This window comes from Ylistrum balloti, unplaced genomic scaffold (assembly GCF_031769215.1).
Source record: "Ylistrum balloti isolate Yb309-2 unplaced genomic scaffold, AGI_CSIRO_Ybal_v1 Utg370056, whole genome shotgun sequence".
Classification (NCBI taxonomy): domain Eukaryota; kingdom Metazoa; phylum Mollusca; class Bivalvia; order Pectinida; family Pectinidae; genus Ylistrum; species Ylistrum balloti.
This window is the reverse complement of record NW_026782106.1, coordinates 262,153-286,425: the sequence shown is the minus strand read 5'-3', so window position 1 is coordinate 286,425 and position 24,273 is coordinate 262,153. Positions and strand designations below refer to the sequence as shown.

Genomic DNA, 24,273 nt, shown 5'->3' with positions numbered 1-24,273 from the left:
GTGACTAAGGTAATACTACTACATGCTGGGTGACTAAGGTAATACTACTACATGCTGGGTGACTAAGGTAATACTACTACATGCTGGGTGACTAAGGTAATACTACTACATGCTGGGTGACTAAGGTAATACTACTACATGCTGGGTGACTAAGGTAATACTACTACATGCTGGGTGACTAAGGTAATACTACTACATGCTGGGTGACTAAGGTAATACTACTACATGCTGGGTGACTAAGGTAATACTACTACATGCTGGGTGACTAAGGTAATACTACTACATGCTGGGTGACTACATGCTGGGGTGACTAAGGTAATACTACTACATGCTTGGTGACTAAGGTAATACTACTACATGCTGGGTGACTAAGGTAATACTACTACATGCTGGGTGACTAAGGTAATACTACTACATGCTGGGTGACTAAGGTAATACTACTACATGCTGGGTGACCAAGGTAATACTACTACATGCTGTGACTACTACATGCTGGGTGACTAAGGTAATACTACTACATGCTGGGTGACTAAGGTAATACTACTACATGCTGGGTGACTAAGGTAATACTACTACATGCTGGTTACTAAGGCAATACTACAACATGCTGGGTGACTAAGGTAATACTACTACATGCTGGTTACTAAGGTAATACTACTACATGCTGGGTTACTAAGGTAATACTACTACATGCTGGGTTACTAAGGTAATACTGCTATCTGCTTGTTACTAAGGCAATACTACTACATGCTGGGTTACTAAGGTAATACTGCTATCTGCTTGTTACTAAGGCAATACTACTACATGCTGGTTACTAAGGAAATACTACTACATGCTGGGTAACTATGGTAATACTGCTATCTGCTAGTTACTAAGGTAATACTACTACGTGCTGGGTTACTAAGGTAATACTACTACATGCTGGTTACTAAGGTAATACTACTACGTGCTGGTTACTAAGGTAATACTACTACATGCTGGGTAACTATGGTAATACTACTACATGCTGGGTGACTAAGGTAATACTACTACATGCTGGTTACTAAGGTAATACTGCTATCTGCTGGTTACTAAGGCAATACTACAACATGCTGGGTAACTAAGGTAATACTACTACATGCTGGGTAACTATGGTAATACTGCTATCTGCTTGTTACTAAGGTAATACTACTACATGCTGGTTACTAAGGTAATACTACTACATGCTGGGTAACTATGGTAATACTGCTATCTGCTGGTTACTAAGGCAATACTACTACATGCTGGGTAACTATGGTAATACTGCTATCTGCTGGTTACTAAGGTAATACTACTACGTGCTGGGTTACTAAGGTAATACTACTACATGCTGGTTACTAAGGTAATACTACATGCTGGGTAATTAAGGTAATACTACTACATGCTAGTTGCTAAGGTAATACTGCTACATGCTGGTTACTAAGGTAATACTATTAGGTGTGTTACTATGGTAATACTACTGCCCCCATATACTTATCGCATTGGGTCACGATTGTAGTGGAGTTAGGTCAACGGAAAGTAATTGTTTCTAAGTTAGGTATTAAGAAGGTAGTTGGTGGAAAATCAGGTGTACAGGAGTTAAGTAATGAAAAGTTAAGTGATGATGTGAAGTTAGGAAGTCATGTTGGAGGAGGAGATCAGTTTGGTATAGGGTCAGTATTTCCAAGTTTTGAGTCTTTTCAGTTTGCTCTAGATGAGTGGAGTTAAAAAAAACATCCTGTTTGTGTCAAGGATAGTTGTAAAATCAAGGGGTCGGATAGTGCAGAGTTTCCTTATGATTATTTTGTAGTTGTTTGTAAACATCAAGGTCAACCAAGAATGAGAGGTAAAACATTTAGAAGTAAACAATCATATTTAGCAAAAGATTGTCCAGTTATGTTGAGATTGAAATTTGATGCAAAGAAACAGCAGTATGTTATAACAAAATTCTGTGACAACCACAACCATCCTATCTCAGAAGATCTTTACAAACTTTATCCAAGACATAGACAACTCAGTGACTCCGACATTGACAAAATTAAACATTTCTTTGACATGAATGTTGACACAAAAGACATTAGGGATTATGTTGTTGACAATATAGGGAAACAGGTTACGAATAGGGACATGAATAATGCAAAAAACAAGACTAAGACATTTGAGAAGAAAGGACGGACAGAAGCACAACTGGTGGTTGACATCTTAGACGAATATAAACAAAAAGTGCATCTATTATATAGTTGGCAAATGACAATTCTTTGGAGCTACTTTTTATTCAAACCACCAAAATGAAAGAACTATATAAACAACATCCTGACATTATCTTTGTTGACGTGACATACAAACTCAATATAGAAAATTACTCTTTATTAGTGATAATGGTAGAAGACAGTGAAAGACATGGTAGACCAGTTGCTTACTGCTATCTCAAATCTGAAAAGAAGGAAAATATTTCATCAGCAATTAGACATTTTTGTAAACTCAATGACACTTCATCAACAACAGTAGCTATGGTTGACAAAGACTTGACAGAGATATCAGTAATAACAGAACAAATCAAAGATATAAAGATTTTATTGTGTACTTTTCATGTAATGAAATATTTCAAGAAAAAGGTTAGTGAATTAGAAATCAAACGTGATAGGAAATCTAGTTTAATGTTTCTTCTTTCAAAACTTGTTTATTCGCCCACAGCATCTGATTACAATGAAAATTATTCTGTTTTGCAAAAAGAATTTCCTGAGTTTATAGATTATTTTGACACAAACTGGCATAGCTGTAAGGAGATGTGGGTCCACCATTTTAGGACAACAACCAAATTCCTAGGAAATCACACCAACAATAAAGTGGAAAGCCACAACCAGAAACTTAAGACGTATATCAAGAGAAATTCACACTTGTCAGAATCAATTAAGGGACTATTTCGCTTCATAAAAGATTCTTTTGACTCCATAGCTAAATCAACTTTCAACACACTAAAAACAAGAGTAGATTACAAGAAACTTAACTCAGTAAGTGATATAATTGTTAATTCCTGTGTAAAAGCTGCATATGATCTTATTCGACCACAACTTGAAAAACATTCTGAAAGAGATTTTGACATCCGTCTGATTGAAAATACTGAAAAGTTAGAAGTTACATACCAACACAAGACATATTATGTAGACAGAAATATGGAACAGTGCTCCTGCACATTTTATACTATATATTGTTTACCATGCCAACACATCTTTGCTTGTAGAAAACATTTAGGAGTGGAGTTATTTATACAATCCCTTATACCATCCAAGTGGCAACTCAATAGTAAGTTTGATTTTGAACAAGAGCAGGAGGAATCACCATTACAAAACATTGTGCTAGTTAAAAGGGAAACTGAAAGTACCAAAAAAGTAGAACCATTAACAGAAAGAGAAAAATACAACAAAGCAATGGAAATTTTGAAAGATATGGCATCATTTTTAGCTACTTGTGGACAGGAAGAATTCATTGAAAAAATTTAAAATCTTTAAAAGAATCCTGGGAAAGTAATAAAAAAAACTTGTACTGATATTACAGAAATAATTGAACACTCTAAAGAATCAGAATCACAACCAGATACTAGATAATAGAAAAAGATAATTGCATTGAAAGTAAAGTGGATAATGAAGTAAGAAACATAATGAAAATAAATGTTGTAAAACAGCGTAGAGGTAGGCCAAAGGGAAGTAATAAACCATTCTATCATTTCTCAAAAACAAATAAAAGAAAAGAAATTCAATCAGAAAATATTAATCTAAAAAAAGTTAAGCTTTCTCAAAATAACGGAAATTTATCAGAAGAAAAAAAATCAATGATTGAAAGAGAACAAATGTTGGATGATACAGTGATATTAGCAGCTCAAAACTTAATGTCAGAACAATTTAATATGAAAAGTTTGCAACCAACTATATTTTCTCAGCATCTGGACAATTTCAAAAATGTAACGGATCCTATGGTACAAATTATGTTTGAAGGTAATAAAAGTGCTGGTCATTGGATTACAGTATCTACCGTTAATTGTAATAAAGATGAGGTAAATTTGTATGACAGTCTTAATAAGAAAGTTTCAATGGAAGTTCAAAAACAAATATGCACCATTCTAAACTCAGAAAATTCCCAAATATCTGTTAATCATGTTCCTGTTCAACAACAATGTGGAGGTGTAGACTGTGGATTATTTGCAATAGCATTTTCTGTAACAATCTGTTTTGGAGAAGATCCTAAAAATATAATATTTGATCAAAACAAAATGCGTTCTCATCTTGTAAACGGTTTAGAATCTGGAGCTTTCACAATGTTTCCAAATACGCCAAAGTCAAAATCAACAAGAAATTCAAAATATGGAAAATTTAAAATTCAAATTTATTGTAACTGTAGAAGACCATATGATGAAGATGTAGACAATATGATAGAATGTACAATTTGCAATGAGTGGTACCATACTAAATGCATTAATCGGAAATCTGTGAAAAAAATCAACAATCCTGATGGTCCATTTTACTGTAGTGAGTTCTGTGAAGCAGATAGAAGACCAGTATAAAATTTTAATAAAAATATAATGAAATCAATAAATAACATTAAATCCAGTTACAAAATTACTTTTTTAAGATAATAAATTAAAGTAGAATTTTGTAAATTCATTTTTTAGCGTTTAGTAGAGCCATCATGGCCGCAGCTAGGCCGCATGCTTAAATTTGCTTTTGCATTAGCTTATATCTTGCTTTTAGACATTAAGTCATTGAGGCATTGTTGTTTACGTAGCTTTATTTTATTGCTATTTTGCTTTTGCTACTACATGTACAATGTATTACATGGCTACATGATTATTGTCAAATGCTTGGGGTTTTTCATAGTTTCAGCCTATTTAGGCCATGTTTATGTATTATTGTGTTATGATGTCCTATTGCAATAAATAGTTGCACCCAGCATTGTGGTTATATTTTATTATTGAAAAAATGAAGTAAAGAATTCAAATTATAAATTCAATTTTTTTTTTTTGTCACAAATGAAATTCTAAAACAAACAAAAAATGCATGAAGTTTTAGCAAAAACAATTAGATATCTAGCATTCTGATTATCAGTAAATTATTAAATTTCATTCAAATTTTAGTTTAAAATTTAAAATTTAAATATTGGACTCAGGGTAGAACCACGTCCGCGTCGTTGAGTCTGGAAACATTTACATTAATGGCTAAGAGTTCTACATTTTTTCCTTGATTTTTAGCTGGAGGAAACTGTCCTGTCTGGTGTTCATATCACTCTTTACTAAGGGATTATGCCTATAAATCCCACTTTATGTGACACAATTATATGAAGAAAAAGAAAAGAAATTTTAAAATAAAATTCAAAATTAATATAAGTAGAATCTACATCCATGTTTTTGAAACAAGTAATAAGCTATTAATTAGCTGCTATTGCTACATATATACTGTAGATGCAAAAAGACAGATTTTACGTGTCACAGTCAAGCAAGTTTGAACTGTGTCAGAGGGGAAATTTTGTACAAAAATTCAGTCAAAGTTACACGACAAAAATTAATCCAGTAATATCCTCCATTGAACATATTTACTATGATAATGATTACAACAAATATTCCATCAGTCCAACTATATATTAGAGAGAAAATTCTTCATTATACATTGTTGAGCTGTGACACGTAATTTACGTGGCACAAAAACCAACAGCTTCAAGCAACAAATACGATCCTCTGTCACAGAAATCAAGTATTGTCATCACTATATAAATACATAACTTGACTCATATACGTCATATTAACATCGTGCATTACATAAAATGTCACAAAACTAGTTAAATTTATCACGAAACATCATTATTTAACTCCAATACAAGTAACGTATATCATACACGGCAGCCATGACAGTTTACCTTGTACATCGATGTGCGCATGCGTCATTTCTAAAAAATACGTGGTAATAGCCGGTACAGTTATTGCCACGTACGTGTCAATAGCGGTTGCCTTCTATATTTCCACTTAATGCAATACAGCAGACAACATAGATACAAGATGATATACAACACAACACAATATCGTACGATACAATATTGTTTTATTATAGTGCATTTATCACACTTTCACATGTACATGAACGATACATGTACATAATTTTAAGACTGTGTACAATTTGTAACGGAGATCAATCTTCGTAAAACATTGCTTATTGAAATACATAATTCATAATAAAACATGATTTCCATGATATGTAAACATAAGATATACCACGTAAATTACCTCTTGTTCTATCGTGAGTTTTATCATATGAAATGGAAAATAGTTCGACACAGTCACAGGCACTCGAGGCCAGAATATTATTTTTTAAACGTTGATTTTTGTTTTAGCACTCATGACTGACGTTATTTAAACGAAATATCAGCAGAATTCAAGTTTATGTGCCGGTTGACAAATCCGAGGTCCACGGTCATTAAAAATACACAAGGCAAGCAACTCCAGATTTTAAAAAATCGACCCCTCGCTTGGAAACTGGCTCAAAAAAAGTAGTTATGATAAGTTCCTTGTAAAACAATATGTATCCGTAGGTAGTGTGTATATTTACCTTTTATTTGGTGCATAACATTACAGGCAACGAGAAATTCACAATACGTGCATGAGATTAACATCTCAATAATCGGAGATTTTATCGTCCATGTAATTATCTTTGACGGAAGTAACATGCCATTTCAAGGGCGGTCACTCCGACTTTTTGGGAGAGGAGTTCCGGATAGCACTATACCAGTGAACAGGTAAGAAAGGTTCCGATGTCATTACGCGCGTAACTTCAAAATAGATATTTTTATTTCTACAAATACATTTGCGGGGATGGAAAAATAATGGCTGGGCAAAGAAAGTCCACAGTTGCCAACTCGGATACAATATCATGGTAAGGGATTATACAGAATGCATCAAATTTCAATCAAGCTGGCGGTAATGAGAATTTTTTTTCAAAAAAAAAATAGAAAAAAAAAATCATGCAGATAATGAAAAAAGGGCGCAATTTATGAAAAATATCGTGGGGGAAATATATTAACTTAGAAATTGGAAATGAAATGATTTTTTTTCTATTTTTTTTTTAAATGCCCAGCCATTATTTTTCCATCCCCGCAAATGTATTTGTAGAAATAAAAATATCTATTTTGAAGTTACGCGCGTAATGACATCGGAACCTTTCTTACCTGTTCACTGGTATAGTGCTATCCGGAACTCCTCTCCCAAAAAGTCGGAGTGACCGCCCTTGAAATGGCATGTTACTTCCGTCAAAGATAATTACATGGACGATAAAATCTCCGATTATTCTGATGTTAATCTCATGTACGTATTGTGAATTTCTCGTTGCCTGTAATGTTATGCACCAAATAAAAGGTAAATATACACACTACCTACGGATACATATTGTTTTACAAGGAACTTATCATAACTACTTTTTTTGAGCCAGTTTCCAAGCGAGGGGTCGATTTTTTAAAATCTGGAGTTGCTTGCCTTGTGTATTTTTAATGACCGTGGACCTCGGATTTGTCAACCGGCACATAAACTTGAATTCTGCTGATATTTCGTTTAAATAACGTCAGTCATGAGTGCTAAAACAAAAATCAACGTTTAAAAAATAATATCCTGGCCTCGAGTGCCTGTGGACACAGTAAGGCCAAGTAAAAGTATACTAACGATAGAACGGGGACGTTTTAACCAGGAACCGGGTATGATGTGGTTTGATTCATCATATCTTTATCTTTTACACTGAATAACTTCGACATAGGAAGATAATTATACGTTTTATAACGATAAAATAATAGTCAAACATCGTAGTTATTATTAGTGGAAAGTAGTATGGAGATATGTTTGAGCATGCTGTACAATATCTTTATGATTATATCCCATTTTCAGCACACTGATAAAGCATACTAATTATACCCACACAAAACAACACCCAAACAAGCTACTTCAGAAATCAGTTGACACCGGTACTTCATGCTACATCCCGCCGATAACGTTATGTTCATTCAAGTACAGTGTATCTGTGTTCAGAAAAGAGAATGAAACAGCTGTGTAACTTAACAATTCACATCACTCCACGCCTTAAAAACACGATTCCTAGTAAAACGTAGTCATCATACACGTGATGTTGGATTAGGAATTCCCATGACATTCAGAAAGGAAAGTACACGAAATCAATGAGATCACGCGAACATTCTATAAATAGAACTTGGAAATAATAAATAAATTATGTTTACATAAGAACCGATCAGCATACACACGTGGTACTCTGTAAGTGTGGTAAGATTGATTGGTCAACAATCTAGTACGTCTGGAAAGTTTTATTAAACAAAATATTTGGTGCTTGTGTATACATGTGGATCTGAAATAACACGAAGCAGAACAAATTATATTTAGGCCAGCTTTCCCACGCCGAGCCTCCGAATTGGTTTCCTCCGTATTAAGTGTATTTTCTGAGAAATGCACGTCACTGTAGGTAACATTTTCACATATGCATGTCTGTCAATTTAGTAACGCGTTATACACGCAAGAAAGGAGGAGAAAGGTAGGCACAACTGTACTTTATTGGTTATTTCATCTGCCATATATATTATGCGGAGCCCGTTAACTGACATGCTCCATACTTATTTTATTTAGTTTTTTCGAAATAATAATTCGTTTAAACGAAATATAATTTCGAAAAAACGAAATAATAAAAACTAGACCGGGTGAAATGTACAAGTATGATAGAATTTTAATAGAAATAAACAAAATACGTATTTCATGCACTTGATTAACTTCTTGGAAAAAAATATAAATTTTCCAGGGGTGATATGCTAGTCAGTATAAATTCCGGAAAAAGATCAACCATTCAACACTTGACAAGTGGCCGAAAGACGATATACACATTGAACTCCACTCAAGGTAAGTGATATCCTATTCTCACTGCATGGCGAGTATTCATTTGGCAATGTGTGACAATTTGATCATTTCAAGTACAAAACATATCAACATTGACTAAATGAACTGTTGTTTTAAGTAAAATGCAGAGAAATATTAGCCTTGTAATGAAACCTTGCCACATAGCGTACAAGCTCTTGATACATGTTCTAATTTTTATACATACATGTATCTATTAGCTGTTAACACATATAATAGTGGCTGTTAACAAACATATTATCTTTTGACACGTGTAACACTACATATTCACATAAAATATACTAAATATTGATACAATAGTGCTAGCCATTGAAACATATAGTACTTGCTAATGACATTATCTACTAACCATTGACACACAACATATCACCTATTGACATACTGTACTTACCATTATATGCATCGCATTCGCTATTGATACATATACTGCTTGTCATTGAAACACATTACTTGCTATTGACATTAGATACAAACCATTGAGACACAATACGTTAGCCATTGACATATAGTGCTGGTTATTGACATAATGTACTAGCCATTCACACACAGCATGTTAGCTATTGACATTGTGAACCAACCATTGACTCACATTACACTAGCTATTGACACACATTACTCGAGATACTGACACACACTGCTCGAGATACTGACACACATAGCTCGAGATACTGACACACACACTGCTCGAGATACTGATACATATTGCTGGAGGTACTGACACACATAGTTCGAGATACTGACACATATAGCTCGAGGTACTGACACACATAATTCGAGATACTGACACATTGCTCGAGATACTGACACATAGTTTGAGATACTGACATACTGCTCGAGTTACTGACACACATTGCTTGAGATACTGACACACATAGCTCGAGATACTGACACACATTGCTCGAGATACAGACACACCTAGCTCGAGATAATGACACATATAGCTCGAGATACTGACACACATTGTTCGAGATACAGACACACATTGTTGAGATACTGACACATAGGTCGAGATACTGACACACTGCTCGAGTTACTGACACACATTGCTTGAGATACTGACACATAGCTCGAGTTACTGACTCCCATTGCTCGAGATAATAACACATTTATGGTACTAACTATTTACATTGTACTGTAATGTATATAAGTCTTGCTATTAAATCACGCATGTCCAGTTCTAAACTGACACCACCATTTAATATATAACAAACATAAGCTTGCTATGTATTTACAATCTTGTTGTTAACTCATAACTTATGTGAAACAAATATCGATATTTACTCATATTTGAATACTTGCTGTTGAAACGTTTTGTCTGTGCTCAGCTTTATACATGTTTATGTAAATCTGAAACTAGTACTTTCAAATTACACACACAATAGCGCCTTTAAAACATAAGGAATTAAACCCCATCATACTACTGTTGGACACACCAGGTATGCTATAGGGAAAGTGTTGAATCAAAACTGATCATTATCATTCCCGCTATTTCTAGTACGTATTTACAAAGATTGATTTGTTAGTTTATTATATAAATAAACATGAAAACTATAAAATAAACATACTTATATTTTTAATACCGCTTTAAGTTGTAAATATCGCTTAGTTTTTTTTACATCTGTAATTATCTGCGATAAATAGGAACGCCCTACAGTAATGTGGTTACTGGGAACTTCAACTTATCTTTGTTAAGTTATGACGACATCACTTTCACTTTTTGTCACGTACGCCAATATCCGGCGTTAGTCACTTCCTATAAATAAATGCTCTTGGTATCACAGCGATCCGAGAAAATGTGAACTTCAGGAAGACCTTTATCAAAACCTGTCGTAGATGAAAGTAGAACGATAAAATACAGTTTCAATATAGTCCAATACATTATTCTATCTCAGTTAGTGGGTAATTTCTGTTGTGTTCAAAACATAACCCTTCCGCCCAGGTTCTAAGTCCTAGATTAACAACCAAAGCATGTAGTGTGATAAAAAAGGCAATGAGAGAGATATCACACATGCATTTTCTTTTTTAACTGTAGTGCTGCTTTGACATCTAATCTAAATCCGATTTTGGTTTAAGACGTAAGCTTGTGCCGTATACCCGAGGAAAATACCTGAAATTAGTTCACAGTTGTATGAAGTATTAAGGTAAAGGACATTTAAACTACTTTATATTTTCTTTATTTAGATACTGAAAACGAGTTATATTTGCTTATTGTGGGTCATGTTCTGAATGTTAACAGAAGAAATGTAAATAAGAAATATAAAATATTAATCTTTCAATATAAAGCGCAGGGTTTCATTGCATTTGATCTCCTGAGGTGTGGTAATACAGTGTATTTGAAGAGCTGCGAAGAGCATCTGAGCGACTTAACTGATCAGTCTCTGAAAATATTTGTTTTTTTTTTCTATAGGAACATTAATGAAATATGGAGATAGATGTATTCGATGCCGTTTTGTGGTTTCGTTATGGTTTAGCTGGTTCTTATTTGAGACGTTACTTACTTGAATTGACAAAAATTTACACATGAATATCTTCGATGAAGCAGAAGTCCCTTCCGGAACACCTGGTCTTAAATTCCTTGTGCTTTTTCAAGGGGCCCCATGTACAATTTTTCATCTTCTGCTTCACGATTATCCTCAGTTTCAAACTAAAATTTTACGCCCTTAGCATCGCTGACGAGTCCTAGAAGGTCGAAGCAGCTCTATGTTACAGTTTAATTAACATTTTGGCTCTACTGTATCTATCTCCAAATTTGTATTTAAATGTGCTATTTACTTGTGTGTCGTTTGAGCAATCTTGATGAAACTGCTATATTCAAGAGTTTAGATCCTTAAACGTACACTACCTTGATATACTTACTGATCCTATTCTACAAACGCTAGCATTAAGTGGTTGTTTGACAAATATACCTTCAAACACCTTATGGAATGCAATTAGCAATGTTATGTGTGGAAATATGTCCCTGACTCTGCTACATCAGAAATTGTTTAACCCCAACGTTTTCGGGGTTTAAGAAAGAAACACCAGGGAACAATGTTTTGATGTTAATGGTCGTACAGTTTGGGTATAGGTTTTCATAAAACGTCATCCTTCCGTACAAAGCATTAATGAAAACCTTGCTGCTAAGTCTGTCTCCTTATCTGTGAGAACTACATGTGATTTATGGAAAAGACCATTGAAATATTGTTCTTTTCCATCTTTTAGATTTTCGTTATTTTTGAAAATAAGGGTTTGAAAAGTGTACAAAAGACGCACAAATTTATCACGTCTTTTAACACAAATTTAGATATGATAGAGCCAAATAATGAATTAAACAAACATTTAACTTCATTTAACATTATTAATCTGTTACTAAAAAGAACAAAAGAAAATTAAGAAGCCCTTCCACCACGAAAATAAGTCAGAAAAACTATCAATTTTATAACTTTAGTAACAAGGTAACTAATATATGCGATAAAATTAATTCTCGAAAAAGCGAAAATAAGAACCCTGCGAAAAACACCTTTTACAGTAAGTATGTCTTTTGTGAGGAACAAAGACAATACCAACATGTCAACAGAATTCTTCTGTTAGTAAACTCCATGCTGGTGATTGGATGCAATAAGGTATTTAATTCATTAAATTAAAAACTTCTACCAAATATACTATATTAAACACGACTATGTTAGTTGAATATGTCGACTGTGTTAATAATTCAAATTCAAAATTAAAGACTTTATGTAACTTTTTATCTTTTATTTCCTTATCAGAAGATTCTACATTACACAGAGGAAACAAATAGTAACACATATGATGATCGTACAAATCTATATCTATATTTAATGTAAACATGATAAAGTGTAAGTCTGGAACAAGAAAAACAGAACCAAAAAACAGCAACAACAGCCAGATATTCTAAAATTCAGTTGTTCAGCAGGAATCTAAAATGTCGTAATTTATGTCTCAAAACACTGTAGTGTCGACTGTCTACTCATTTACACTCAATAAATGTATTTATAGACATGATGTCGTTATAGAAATGTCTACGTTGATCTGGTAACCTGAATATCATTCATGACGTCATAATGTTTTTGTCTTTCATCACCACGACATACAGTCCCATTACTATGTTAATGTTACGATTCCCATTTTCGAAAATAATGACAAAATGTTATTTTCTATAAACATATATATTTAACTTACTGAATTTTTTTAATCCTCGAAAAATGACATCGACCTCAATAATGATTTTATATTATATTTCCAATACATAAAGTTATAAGGTTTGACATCGTCCAACTTTCATAAATGATTAACTACAATAACTACAACTGCAGTATCATAACCCACTTTGATCATTATACATTATACATCACAATCCTGATGTAATATACAACTTTGATCACTGTGTAGTCTAGTCGTTATAAAGTATTCTTAATTCACCGCTATACGGTATCATCTCAATATGAAATCACCTTCATCTCTATTCCCATTACACTAACGTCCATCATGAATTATCGTACATTGTAACTTAATTACGTAATATAACGTCGTTATAAAGATATCTATCACTGTTCTATTACACTCGATACAATGTCCAACATAAAGTATTACACAATGTTCATTTTATATCACTCTAAATATATACATCAGTATAATGCCCAACATCAACAATTATAACGATTTTTAATTTATACTGAACATTAACTCCTCGATGTTAAATCTGACAGTAATAATAATATAACAATATCTATCGCCGTACAATTATAAGTAATATCTCGCTATGAAGTTCGACATTAACAATCAAATAATATAACTCCGTTATTACGATATTTATCACTGTACAATGACACCCCGACATTAAGTCTGACATTGATAATTATATAACGTAACTCCGTTTAAAGGCATTGCTCAGTGTACAATGACATCAAGTCTGACATTGATAATTATATAACGTAACTCCGTTTAAAGGCATTGCTCACTGTACAATGACACCCCGACATCAAGTCTGACATTGATAATTATATAACGTAACTCCGTCTAAAAGGCATTGATCACAGTACAATGATATCAAGCCTGACATTGATAATTATAAACGACATTGTAAACCGTGTATTTGACAACAGTTAAGTCACATCTCGATAAGATGTTCTCATAATTAACATCTTCGATATTTAATGGTTGCATGTAGGATTTGTGTTGAGTGAAAACGTAGACTTTAATTTATATTCCTCCATCCACTAAACAAACCCCCCTCCCCCCCTCCACCCAAAAATAAAGTTAGAAGACAAGGGTAGTGTTATATATATAAATTTTGGGTGTATTTTGCAGTCGTTTAGAAGTACACATCAGTTTTGTTTCCCTGAAAATTATCATACTTCAGAATGGCAGAAAAACTCATTCTAAGTTGATTATAAGACACATTTTAGCAAGATAGATTTGATTTTAATGCCTTTTCGTCACATTTAGATAACGCAGTGAGTTGTAAGTATGACAAAATGACGTACATGATAGCTACAATGACAAAAAAATTTACAGAGATCAACAGCAATGTATTTGGAATTATATCAAAAATACATTCACATATCCATTACGTATAAAATGATTCACCAAATTTGGGCAACGTACGAATTTGAATATATATCATTCCTCTATCAATTTTAAGAAAACTAACAACAGCCGGGCCCAAATGCATGACGTATCATGTTTGATTTCACTAAGGACATATTTATTTCAAACATGAAGTATGTGTAGCAAAGGCGAAATCTCACATGAAAAATATTGTTTTGTTTTGTAACAATGAATTAAAATAGAAATATATTTTTATGTGTGTATAAACATGCTGTGTTACACAACGGGATAATAAACTGCTCAATACAACCGGTGACTTGTGAAGTAGGGAGATTTTGAACATGTTGCTGGAGCAGGAAGTATACTAAAAGCAGTGTATAAAATGTAAAACATACACTCAGTTCAGTCATTCGAAAGCAGTAAGATAATCATGAATAATACGTCATTCTACTCTCTCTCCGGCTCCAGTACATGACAGTGTTATATTGTTACAAACCAGTAATTATACAATCAACGGATTTCTCTGTTATTTAATCGATAAAAGAAGCGCCAGGTTTTGCCTGTACTTCAGCATGATACGTTCATAAAGAGAACCGAACTATGATTTTATTAGGATTTTATAATACTTCAAAGTGTAGACAATGCCATAAAGTAAGGTCTTCATTCTTTTTCAAACATTCACTGATAATATCAGGAAGCAACCTTAAATAATAAAAATATATTTCAATAAGCCAAAGGTTAAATTTTTCCTGTATCTCATTATCCGCTGAGAATAGAATACACATTTCCTAGAAACCTTGTGTCTGATATTTTTTCCCTTCAATTGCTGAATCATAAGGTAATATCCTAGTTTCGATGCGTGATAACAGTATATTCATTTTTTTATTTTCTTATTTAAAAAAATTCTTTGTTTGCTATGAGATATAATTTTCACGTTTCACATTCTTTTTCAAACATTCACTGATAATATCAGGAAGCAACCATCTTATATCCTTAAATAATAAAAATATATTTCAATAAGCCAAAGGTTAAATTTTTCCTGTATCTCCTTATCCGTTGAAAATAAAATACACATTTCCTAGAAACCTTGTGCCTGATGTTTTCCCTTCAATGCTGAATCATAAGGTTATTTCCTATTTTCCATGCTCGATAACAGTGCATTCATTTTTTTCTTCTTATTTTTTTCAATTTTTGCTGTTTGCTTTGAGTTATTTACCTTTATTTGCGAACATTGTATCAAATCTTTTATTAACTACTCTCACTAGTTTTCACGTTTTGCAAACTTTTTTCGGTGACTTCTTGTGGTGTGATTACCTGAAGAGGTAATTTATAGCTGGTGTCTTTTTCATACTGGGCCAACTCTCCTGGATATTCTACATCCGATCGTTGTTTAGACACCTGTTCATCCAAGGTTTCATCATCACTGCATCTAAAGAAACAAGTGTCTTTCTTCCCGATCAACCAGTATGTTTTAACTTTTCCTTTTCCCTGCAAAATATAACATGGTCTTTTGGAGGAAAAAAAAACCCCAAAAAGTGTAGTGCTGTCAATTAGGAGCATATACGTTTCCTGTTAATTTCTCTAATTTTTAACCTTTCTACAATGTTATATATGATTTTCTGGAAATTTTACCTTTTAGCGTTACTAACGAAACTGTATACATACATATATAATTTGTATACATGTGTCTAAACCCATAACGGATTAAATATGCTATCATAAATTTTAAGTTTTTTTCTTTATAAATTGACTCTCTCTTGATTGCAATGTCCTTTAATTTCGTTTTTAGTTAAAGTTGATGATGTCCAGCATAGAAAATTTTCCACCAAGCTTGACGATTTAGATTTTCCTGTTGTGAATTTATTTGCCATTTCTGGAAAGCAACATGCCTCCTTCCTAACCTATGATGTTTGCATGTCAAACTTGATTCAATATTCAAAGGCTTGTTCTCAATATCATGCAGAGTGTTAACAGTTGATGTACCCACAACACAGGTTTCGAGAGATGAAGGTTGATGAAGCGTGTTGGGGATGTTTTAATGGTCACATTGAGAGCTATTCTATTTCGTTGTACGACATGAAGTTGGACGTGTTTAAAGTGCCTGGTGTAGGGTGGTTTCGTTGCAATATACCTTGCAACGAAACCACCCTATTATGATTGTTATGAATATTTGTCTTTTCTCATATAGGCATATTTTAAGAGTGTAAATACAAAATTTAATTTCATTTGTATAATATATGCTTAATATAAGCATTTGTATTCTCTGAAAAATATTATTAAGGAAATAAAGTAGTCTATTTATAGATACCTTTCCGATGCTTGACTCGTTGTATTTACTTCGTCTCTGCATCATGTACACCCCTTCCTTCTGTAGCACACTGAACGATGAGTACGTCAGATGTATATGATTGGCTGAAATAATATTTATTTACATAATTTTTACAGGTAGAAAATTCGCACTATATATACAATATAACAAAACGTCGGTATTTATTACCCCAATGTATATCATTATATACACCAAGTATGTCAAACTTATGTTATATACCTGTATAATGTTACTTACTGGCTGAAATGGTATATAACAACTCACAAAACAACTTTAAGATCACAGTAACAAAAACATTTCATTTAATAAAAACATGTTGTTTGGCCTTACTTAAAACAAGAGTTTCATTGGCTAAGTCTGTATTGTGCGATACTTAACCACTGAAAACAAGTTATACTGTGATTTTAACAAAAGAAGAAAATAAACAGGGACGTAAATTTATTTAATTATTTATTTTTTTTTGTGAATAAAAACGAATGAGTTATGTTTTCCTTTTTTGCTTTCTAGTTTGTTGACATTGGTTTAAAAGCTGAACAAACAAATAAACCAATTAAGCATTAAATACCGAATAAATGTTATGACTTACTTTTTCGGAACAATTTCATCGTCAAGAGAACATAAGATGATAATAAATGAAATATATATATAGATAAGTTGATACAATTAAAGAAATAAAGGATGGATTACGTCTACTGGAATTCTTCATACGGAATGCCTTATTGACCATCTCTCCGAAAATGCTGTAACGTGGTATTTTTCTGCCTGTGATACCTGACATTACAGAGCCTGAAAAAGAAGGAAAGAAATAAAACAATAATTTGCATTGTTCAATCTCCACATTACTTTTGTTAAAGCAGTTATCACTGCAAATGTATCTACATTTATGACATGCACAAACATTTGATATGCACGACGGAGTCTCCTTGTATCATCTGGTAAATAAGTCATTCAACCTGAGAAATAACGATGTCAGTGTATGGTCAGCTGTTTATTTATGATTATGATTATCAACATACATGAAAAATACTAAGTACCCGTATTGATTCCGATCTTGAGTTGCACTGGTCCGAAATCTGGTAAGAGAAAGGGACTTTCATGTACCAGTTGGAGCAGCTCCAGAGAGATATCTGCTATAGTTTGCATATGCCGATCATCTTCACGTCCAGCCATACCTGAAGATAGATTCAAAACATAAATGGAAATAATCAATTATCAATTCAACAATTTATTCATCCTGATATAAAAACTTAATTTAATTGTAGTCCATATTTCCATGCTACAAATTCTCCCCACAGAAATGGAAAATATCATTTCAAACAAATAAATTGATAATGTAAAGAATCACAGAAAAGGAAAGACACATCCATATTTCCAAAACAGATATTTTCTCTTATGATAACAATAATAACATACCTGCTACAATCATGCTGCTATCTTTAAATGTTTGTGCGTGGAATGCTTCGTTGTTTTCTACCAGTGATTCTATCGCGTTGTTGAGATTTGTTAGGAGCTCCACAACGACGTTAGTGGAACACGATGACGTCAGAGCGGCAAAATCATGCACGTCAAAATACATGACTGTCATTGACTTAATATTCTCAGCATTTCCAAACATGTCTTTCTCGAATCGTTTTGCTACAACTTCTGGCACCATTTGGTAAATAAGAGAGTTTATCTTTTGATGTTCCTCGCTGAGCTGTTTAGTCGTTGAGACCAACCTTAACGCGTACCTTTGTATACTGCTCGTAAGATTATCCGCGACAAAAATGACCAACGGACACATAATCAGAACTATGACTAGACAAGACACGCTGATGGAGAGGTCACGGGTTGAATCGTCGATAACAACGTCGAGTCGTCCGATGATTTCAAATCCCAAATTTTGCTGAATTTTCAACAATGTATCCAAATAAAGAGTCATATTATCAAACCAATAACGGGCTTTCTGGATATCTGGGTAGAAAACCTCGCTGTCGTAGTGTTGTATTTCGAACCGAAATCCATCTATAATTGCAATCAAGTCACTTCCGGCTTCGCTTACTCCAGAAGAGTACAAGCGATCAACTCTATTTGAATAGAGTTCGGCGGTTTCGTAAAACGCACGGAATCTATAAATAACTGTGTTATACATCTCAAAGTAATTCTGGTTAGAGACACGTGTCTCAAATCCTCCCTGCACGAAGAAGAGAGTTCCGAGAGCCCTTTCTATCCCCACATCTTGTTTCCCACTTGTTAGTTTAAGGTATGCAACAAGAGTTTTCCAAACCTCGGCATCCTTCCCACGTGTTATAGAATCGTACAGCCAGGCGATCACAACACGGATGATATTTGTGTAAAAGTCAATCTCCACTTGTAGATTGTATTCAACCTTGGTCAGAAGTTGTCGATGTCTAACAAGGTATTCACGGAGTCTGTCCCGAGATTCGAACTCCTCTCTGTTATCGGTGTCGAGGTTTCTCGGCCATTCTGACAGGGCATATATTGCGTTGTTAGTGCCTATGTATTCTTGCAACAAGAACGTTTTAGTTTCCGGTCCCAGAGCGCTGAGGTACAAGACACTTGTATCTCTTTCCTGTTGTAGTCGGTGAATCAGATTACCGAGTTCTACACTTAGTTGTAGTTCCTTACGGGTCTGTGAATGAAAGAAGTCGACCCTGATGGTAATATTTAAATAAGGTTATTTATGGTACATGTAATTTGTAATTACTCTCTCTCTCTCTCTCTCTCTCTCTCTCTCTCTCTCTCTCTCTCTCTCTCTCTCTCTCTCTCTCTCTCTCTCTCTCTCTCTCTCTCTCTCTCTCTCTCTCTCTCTCTCTCTCTCTCTCTCTCTCTCCCCCCCCCCGCATTTTGTGTACTGTAATGAAAACGATTTTAGAGAATATTTTCCCAATTTCTTTGATGGTAAAAACGTTCTTAAAATATACACTCGGCCATAATTTAGGGACTATCAGTTTCAGAAGGGTTATTTTTCACTTTTTTTCTTTTCTTTCTTTTTTTTTTTTTTTGTTCTTTAATCAAAACGGATTTTCCCTTTTATGAATATAAAGTCGTATTCCTTGCAGTATCATTTAAAGAAAATCCGGATTAAACTGGAGTACCACCTAAGGCAGCGTGCAGGTTTTTGCCATAAGCTCGCTAAAACTTAACTTTTCCATAATTTCATAAATGTGAATGTAACGGAGATTTCACATTCACTAACACATTTCCATTGTAAATTGAATAGAGATCCACTATTCACCTTTTCATTTTCCATTTTCTTGTTGATTGTATCGGTGAGAGAGAAAAGTGTGAAACCCATCAGACTGAGGATCGGCAGCAAGGTCAGACACAACATCTTGATCAACTGTGACCGCTTACTTGTGTTAAAACCTGTGAAAGAAGAACGTCTACCACGTCATGGAATTCAAAATGTCATATTAAGATATTCAAAAGAGGTATACGATAATCCAAATTTGCGTAGTTTTACTAAAACCTTAAAGCAAAATGATGCCTTTTCATTTCTTAATCATATTTTCAAAATATCTGTTTTCACGATTTGTTCCATTCATAACATAAATGAAAATGGAAAGAAAAAGAAGAAAAATGAAAAACATCGGGAAATTCTGTCTGAGGATATTAAAATGTGAGATTGGTAACAGTTGAAATCTCGTATATCAAGAACTTACCGGTTTTCTTTTGAGGATTCTCATCCTCCGGTAAGTCATCATTGGAAGGCGTAGGTAAGGCAAAAAAGGTGTTTTGTTTGGACTTGGACACTAGCTCTACGACGCATTCCTGTTCGTTTGAGGTACTGGGACTGAGAAAATAAATTCGCAGTAATATTTCAATTTGATTTTCTTTATTTTTTTCGTTCACATTAGATATTTCCATGCTTCCAACGACAACGGCTTTTGTTGAAATTGTTTTTCACAGGCGTTTCTTCATTTACCACGCTTTAGATATTTTGTCTTTCATGGCTTGACTATTATTTCTGATGATAGATGTATGGCTAATGCAAGTGGTATGCAAGATGATAGGCGATTACTATGGAAAGCGTTTATTGGTAGTATAGAATTAACGTGAGTGATATAAGGAGCGGCAGATGAAAATTGTTCATAACAGTCGAGTTAGTTTATCACACGTTTCGAACCTGAGAAAAAGGTCATGTTGAAACAATCAGTAGATCGTGCAGCCGTTAAATGTCGAGTTTAAAAACAGGTTGTCATAGTTACAATTATTATACCACTACAAACACTAAATTTCTACTGGTATACGGAATTCAAAAAGAGATTATTAAACTGTTGTAATCGAGAATTTAACGATGTTTCATGGCTTTGTTCTGTTTCTCCTTAGACTCGAAAAGTAAAAGTGAGAGCGACGCTCCTTGCTCATCAGTCCGTTCGGTGTAACATTTTACCCTTAAACGGCTTCTTCTCAAAAACCAAAAGGCAACAAGTCATCACTTTTGGTTGGAAGCTACCAGAGATGATTTTAACAAAGTTTGCGTAAAAATGTCATTGACCAGTATTTACAGGGGGTCAAATTTATTATAACACTACAACGACTCCTGCTGAACTTAAAGGCCTAGAATCATGATCATTGGTTTGTCCCTGGTGTAAAGCTAGACAAAGTTTACGAAATGAATTGATCTTAATGTACAATGTTACAAGGGCCTGTGATAAAGATATCTAAATTGATTATTTGTATGATGAAGGTCGGCAATATCTTTTGAAAGATATCACCCCGAGACTCTTTTAAGATATTACCCCGAGACTCATTTAAGAGATCACCCGAGACTCATTTAAGATATCACCCCGAGACTCATTTAAGAAATCAACCTGAGTCTCATTTAAGATATCACTTCGAGACTCATTAAAGATATCACCCCGAGACTCATTTAAGATATTACCCCGAGACTCATTTAAGAGATCACCCGAGACTCATTTAAGATATCACCCCGAGACTCATTAAAGATATCACCCCGAGACTCATTCAAGATATCACCCCGAGACTCATTAAAGATATCACCCCGAGACTCATTTAAGATATCACCCCGAGACTCATTTAAGAGATCACCCGAGACTCATTTAAGAGATCACCCGAGACTCATTTAAGATATCACCCCGAGACTCATTTAAGAGATCACCCGAGACTCATTTAAGATATTACCCTGAGAGACATTTAAGATATCACCCCGAGACTCATTTAAGAGATCACCCGAGACTCATTTAAGAGATCACCCGAGATTCATTTAAGATATTACCCTGAGACTCATTTAAGATATCACCCCGAGACTCATTTAAGAGATCACCCGAGACTCGTTTAAGATATCACCCCGAGACTCATTTAAGAGATCACCCGAGACTCATTCAAGAGATCACCCGAGACTCATTTAAGATATCACCCCGAGACTCATTTAAGATATCACCCCCGAGACTCATTTAAGATATCACCCGAGACTCATTTAAGATATCACCCCGAGACTCATTTAAGATATCACCCCCGAGACTCATTTAAGATATCACCCCGAGACTCATTTAAGATATCACCCCGAGACTCATTAAAGAGATCACCCGAGACTCATTTAAGATATCACCCCCGAGACTCATTTAAGATATCACCCCCGAGACTCATTTAAGATATCATCCCGAGACTCACTTAAGTTAACAAGGATTAAAATTCAAAATATTTCTGATTAACCTTAATATATCGAATTGTGATGTTTTGCTTATAGGTTCCCGTAAGGAAGCTCTACAAAGATCGCGAAAAGAAATGACCTAGACCTATATTGAAGCTCATAGAGGTCAAATTTGTTAAAACACTCTACCGTATTCTTCTGATTAAATGAAATGTCACAGATCGTGGTCTATGAATTGCAGGTTCCTGTGATAAAACCCTTCACACTTTGTGAAAAAAATGACTGCGATCCATATTCAAGGTCACAGGGGTCAAAATTGTTAAATCGTTCACAAAGATTCACCGAGAAGCTCAGAATCATAATATGTCACCGCCTGATATCTGGGATGAAGCTCGACAATTACAGTCAAAGGTAATGACCTTGACCCATATTCAAGGTTACAAGGTTGCCATTCGTTAAAATGTATAAGTCGGCTTATTGATATTCAACGACCTTGATTCAAATTGTTTCGTATAATGGTTCTTTGTATGGATAGTGACCTGATCCCTTATAAATCCCATGTTGTAACATAGATGCACCTCTGATTCGATGTATCAGATTTACAATGTGTAGCTTCATTAATCAGAAAAGAGTAACTGACCAACTGTAACTTAACTTTGTATTTTTTATCTTATCACAGTATTACTTCTGGAACTGTCATAGAGACGCTGGTTCCAATACAAAAAATGTCAAATTGTCAAGATACATGTATTCAGGGCACATCTACATCAAGTACACTTGAAATTGAAGACGAATTTCTGCCTTTTTAGATAAACTGCACAAATAGCTAATGTAGAACCCTCTTACTCCGAAATCTTTATCAATTGACTTTGGACACAGCGAACACAAGTTCTATAGTATACGATTACTTACGATCGATTTATAACGCAACTTCTGGAATTTCGCGAAAGTTTCGAACATTGTCATTGAAAATATTTCTGAGTGTAACCGAAAACGGTTAAAGCTCAATTGTGTTTGAAAACTAATTGCGTTCTAGGACACGAGAAAATCAATTAAAAAACAACAACTAATAAACCCATTAGAAAACTGAATTCTGAGTGTCTGATATGTTTTAAAATCAGTTTGAATTGTCAGTTATCCGTTTTTAAAACTCTTCATTGTCATAATATTCATTTTAATGAATAAAATTGAATACTTCTACCAAAATCAGAATGTATACATATGTATTTACATACACACGTACATTAAATGTCTTGGAGGACATTATCTATCGTGTACTTGTGACTTACAACAATATACTCACCCTTTCTTGCTCTTACTTGTCTTCTTCACCATGTCTTCAACAGAAAACAGATATGAGCCACTAATAAAACACCATTTCCTACGTAAAGCTGTGGATGGTGTTTCCTTTCCTTATCTCCACCACACGGTCTGCCCTTCTATGTGAAAAGTCAACGGATGTAGCGACAGGATTACACAACACTAGTACCAGTTACCATGGCAACATAGCAAGCTGTTTAACTTCGCTTTATTTGCTGACTGGTTTAGGAGTTCTATCTCTAATGTCACAAGGGGTACGTCAGGTATATATTTATATATTTTAGACTTTGTAACCATCAAACCCGACCACCAAATATAGTGTCGCTTTCAAAGTTTTCACGTTCCATGGCTTTCGTAAGAGACTATAAAATGAGAAAAGAGAAGATTTAAAGCAGTTGTCTTAAAAAGACTTAATATCAGATTCGTTGTTAATTTCCACACGTTATATACTTGTAAAGACGTTATAAAACCCGAAGAATGAAACAGTGTATAAGTTAGTTCATTTACACAGTCTCCGTATTA

General features: G+C 34.2%; 2 protein-coding genes across 2 annotated transcripts; one reads left to right on the top strand and one right to left on the bottom strand.

Moving 5' to 3' along the window:
- Nucleotides 1-2,375: 2,375 nt before the first annotated feature.
- On the top strand, nucleotides 2,376-3,497 carry LOC132549354 (uncharacterized). The gene has a single exon (XM_060213282.1). The coding sequence runs from the start codon at nucleotides 2,376-2,378 to the stop codon at nucleotides 3,495-3,497; it is 1,122 nt and encodes a 373-aa protein (XP_060069265.1).
- Nucleotides 3,498-15,733: 12,236 nt separating this feature from the next.
- Nucleotides 15,734-23,766, bottom strand: LOC132549352 (uncharacterized). The gene is made up of 8 exons (XM_060213281.1): nucleotides 23,735-23,766; nucleotides 20,480-20,610; nucleotides 20,053-20,183; nucleotides 18,228-19,446; nucleotides 17,849-17,986; nucleotides 17,502-17,600; nucleotides 16,794-16,897; nucleotides 15,734-15,973 (listed from the first exon to the last, which is right to left on the bottom strand). The coding sequence occupies exons 1-8, from the start codon at nucleotides 23,764-23,766 to the stop codon at nucleotides 15,734-15,736; spliced, it is 2,094 nt and encodes a 697-aa protein (XP_060069264.1).
- Between the last annotated feature and the right edge of the window lie 507 nt (nucleotides 23,767-24,273).

Coding starts and splice junctions, on each gene's coding strand:
- LOC132549354 (XM_060213282.1), top strand. CDS start 2,376: ATGGTAGAAGACAGTGAAAGACATGGTAGACCAGTTGCTTACTGCTAT.
- LOC132549352 (XM_060213281.1), bottom strand. CDS start 23,766: ATGGTGAAGAAGACAAGTAAGAGCAAGAAAGG. Junction 20,611..23,734: donor ACAAGTAAGAGCAAGAAAGG/GTGAGTATATTG, acceptor TTATTTTCTCAG/TCCCAGTACCTCAAACGAAC. Junction 17,987..18,227: donor TAGCAGCATGATTGTAGCAG/GTATGTTATTAT, acceptor ATCTATCTTCAG/GTATGGCTGGACGTGAAGAT.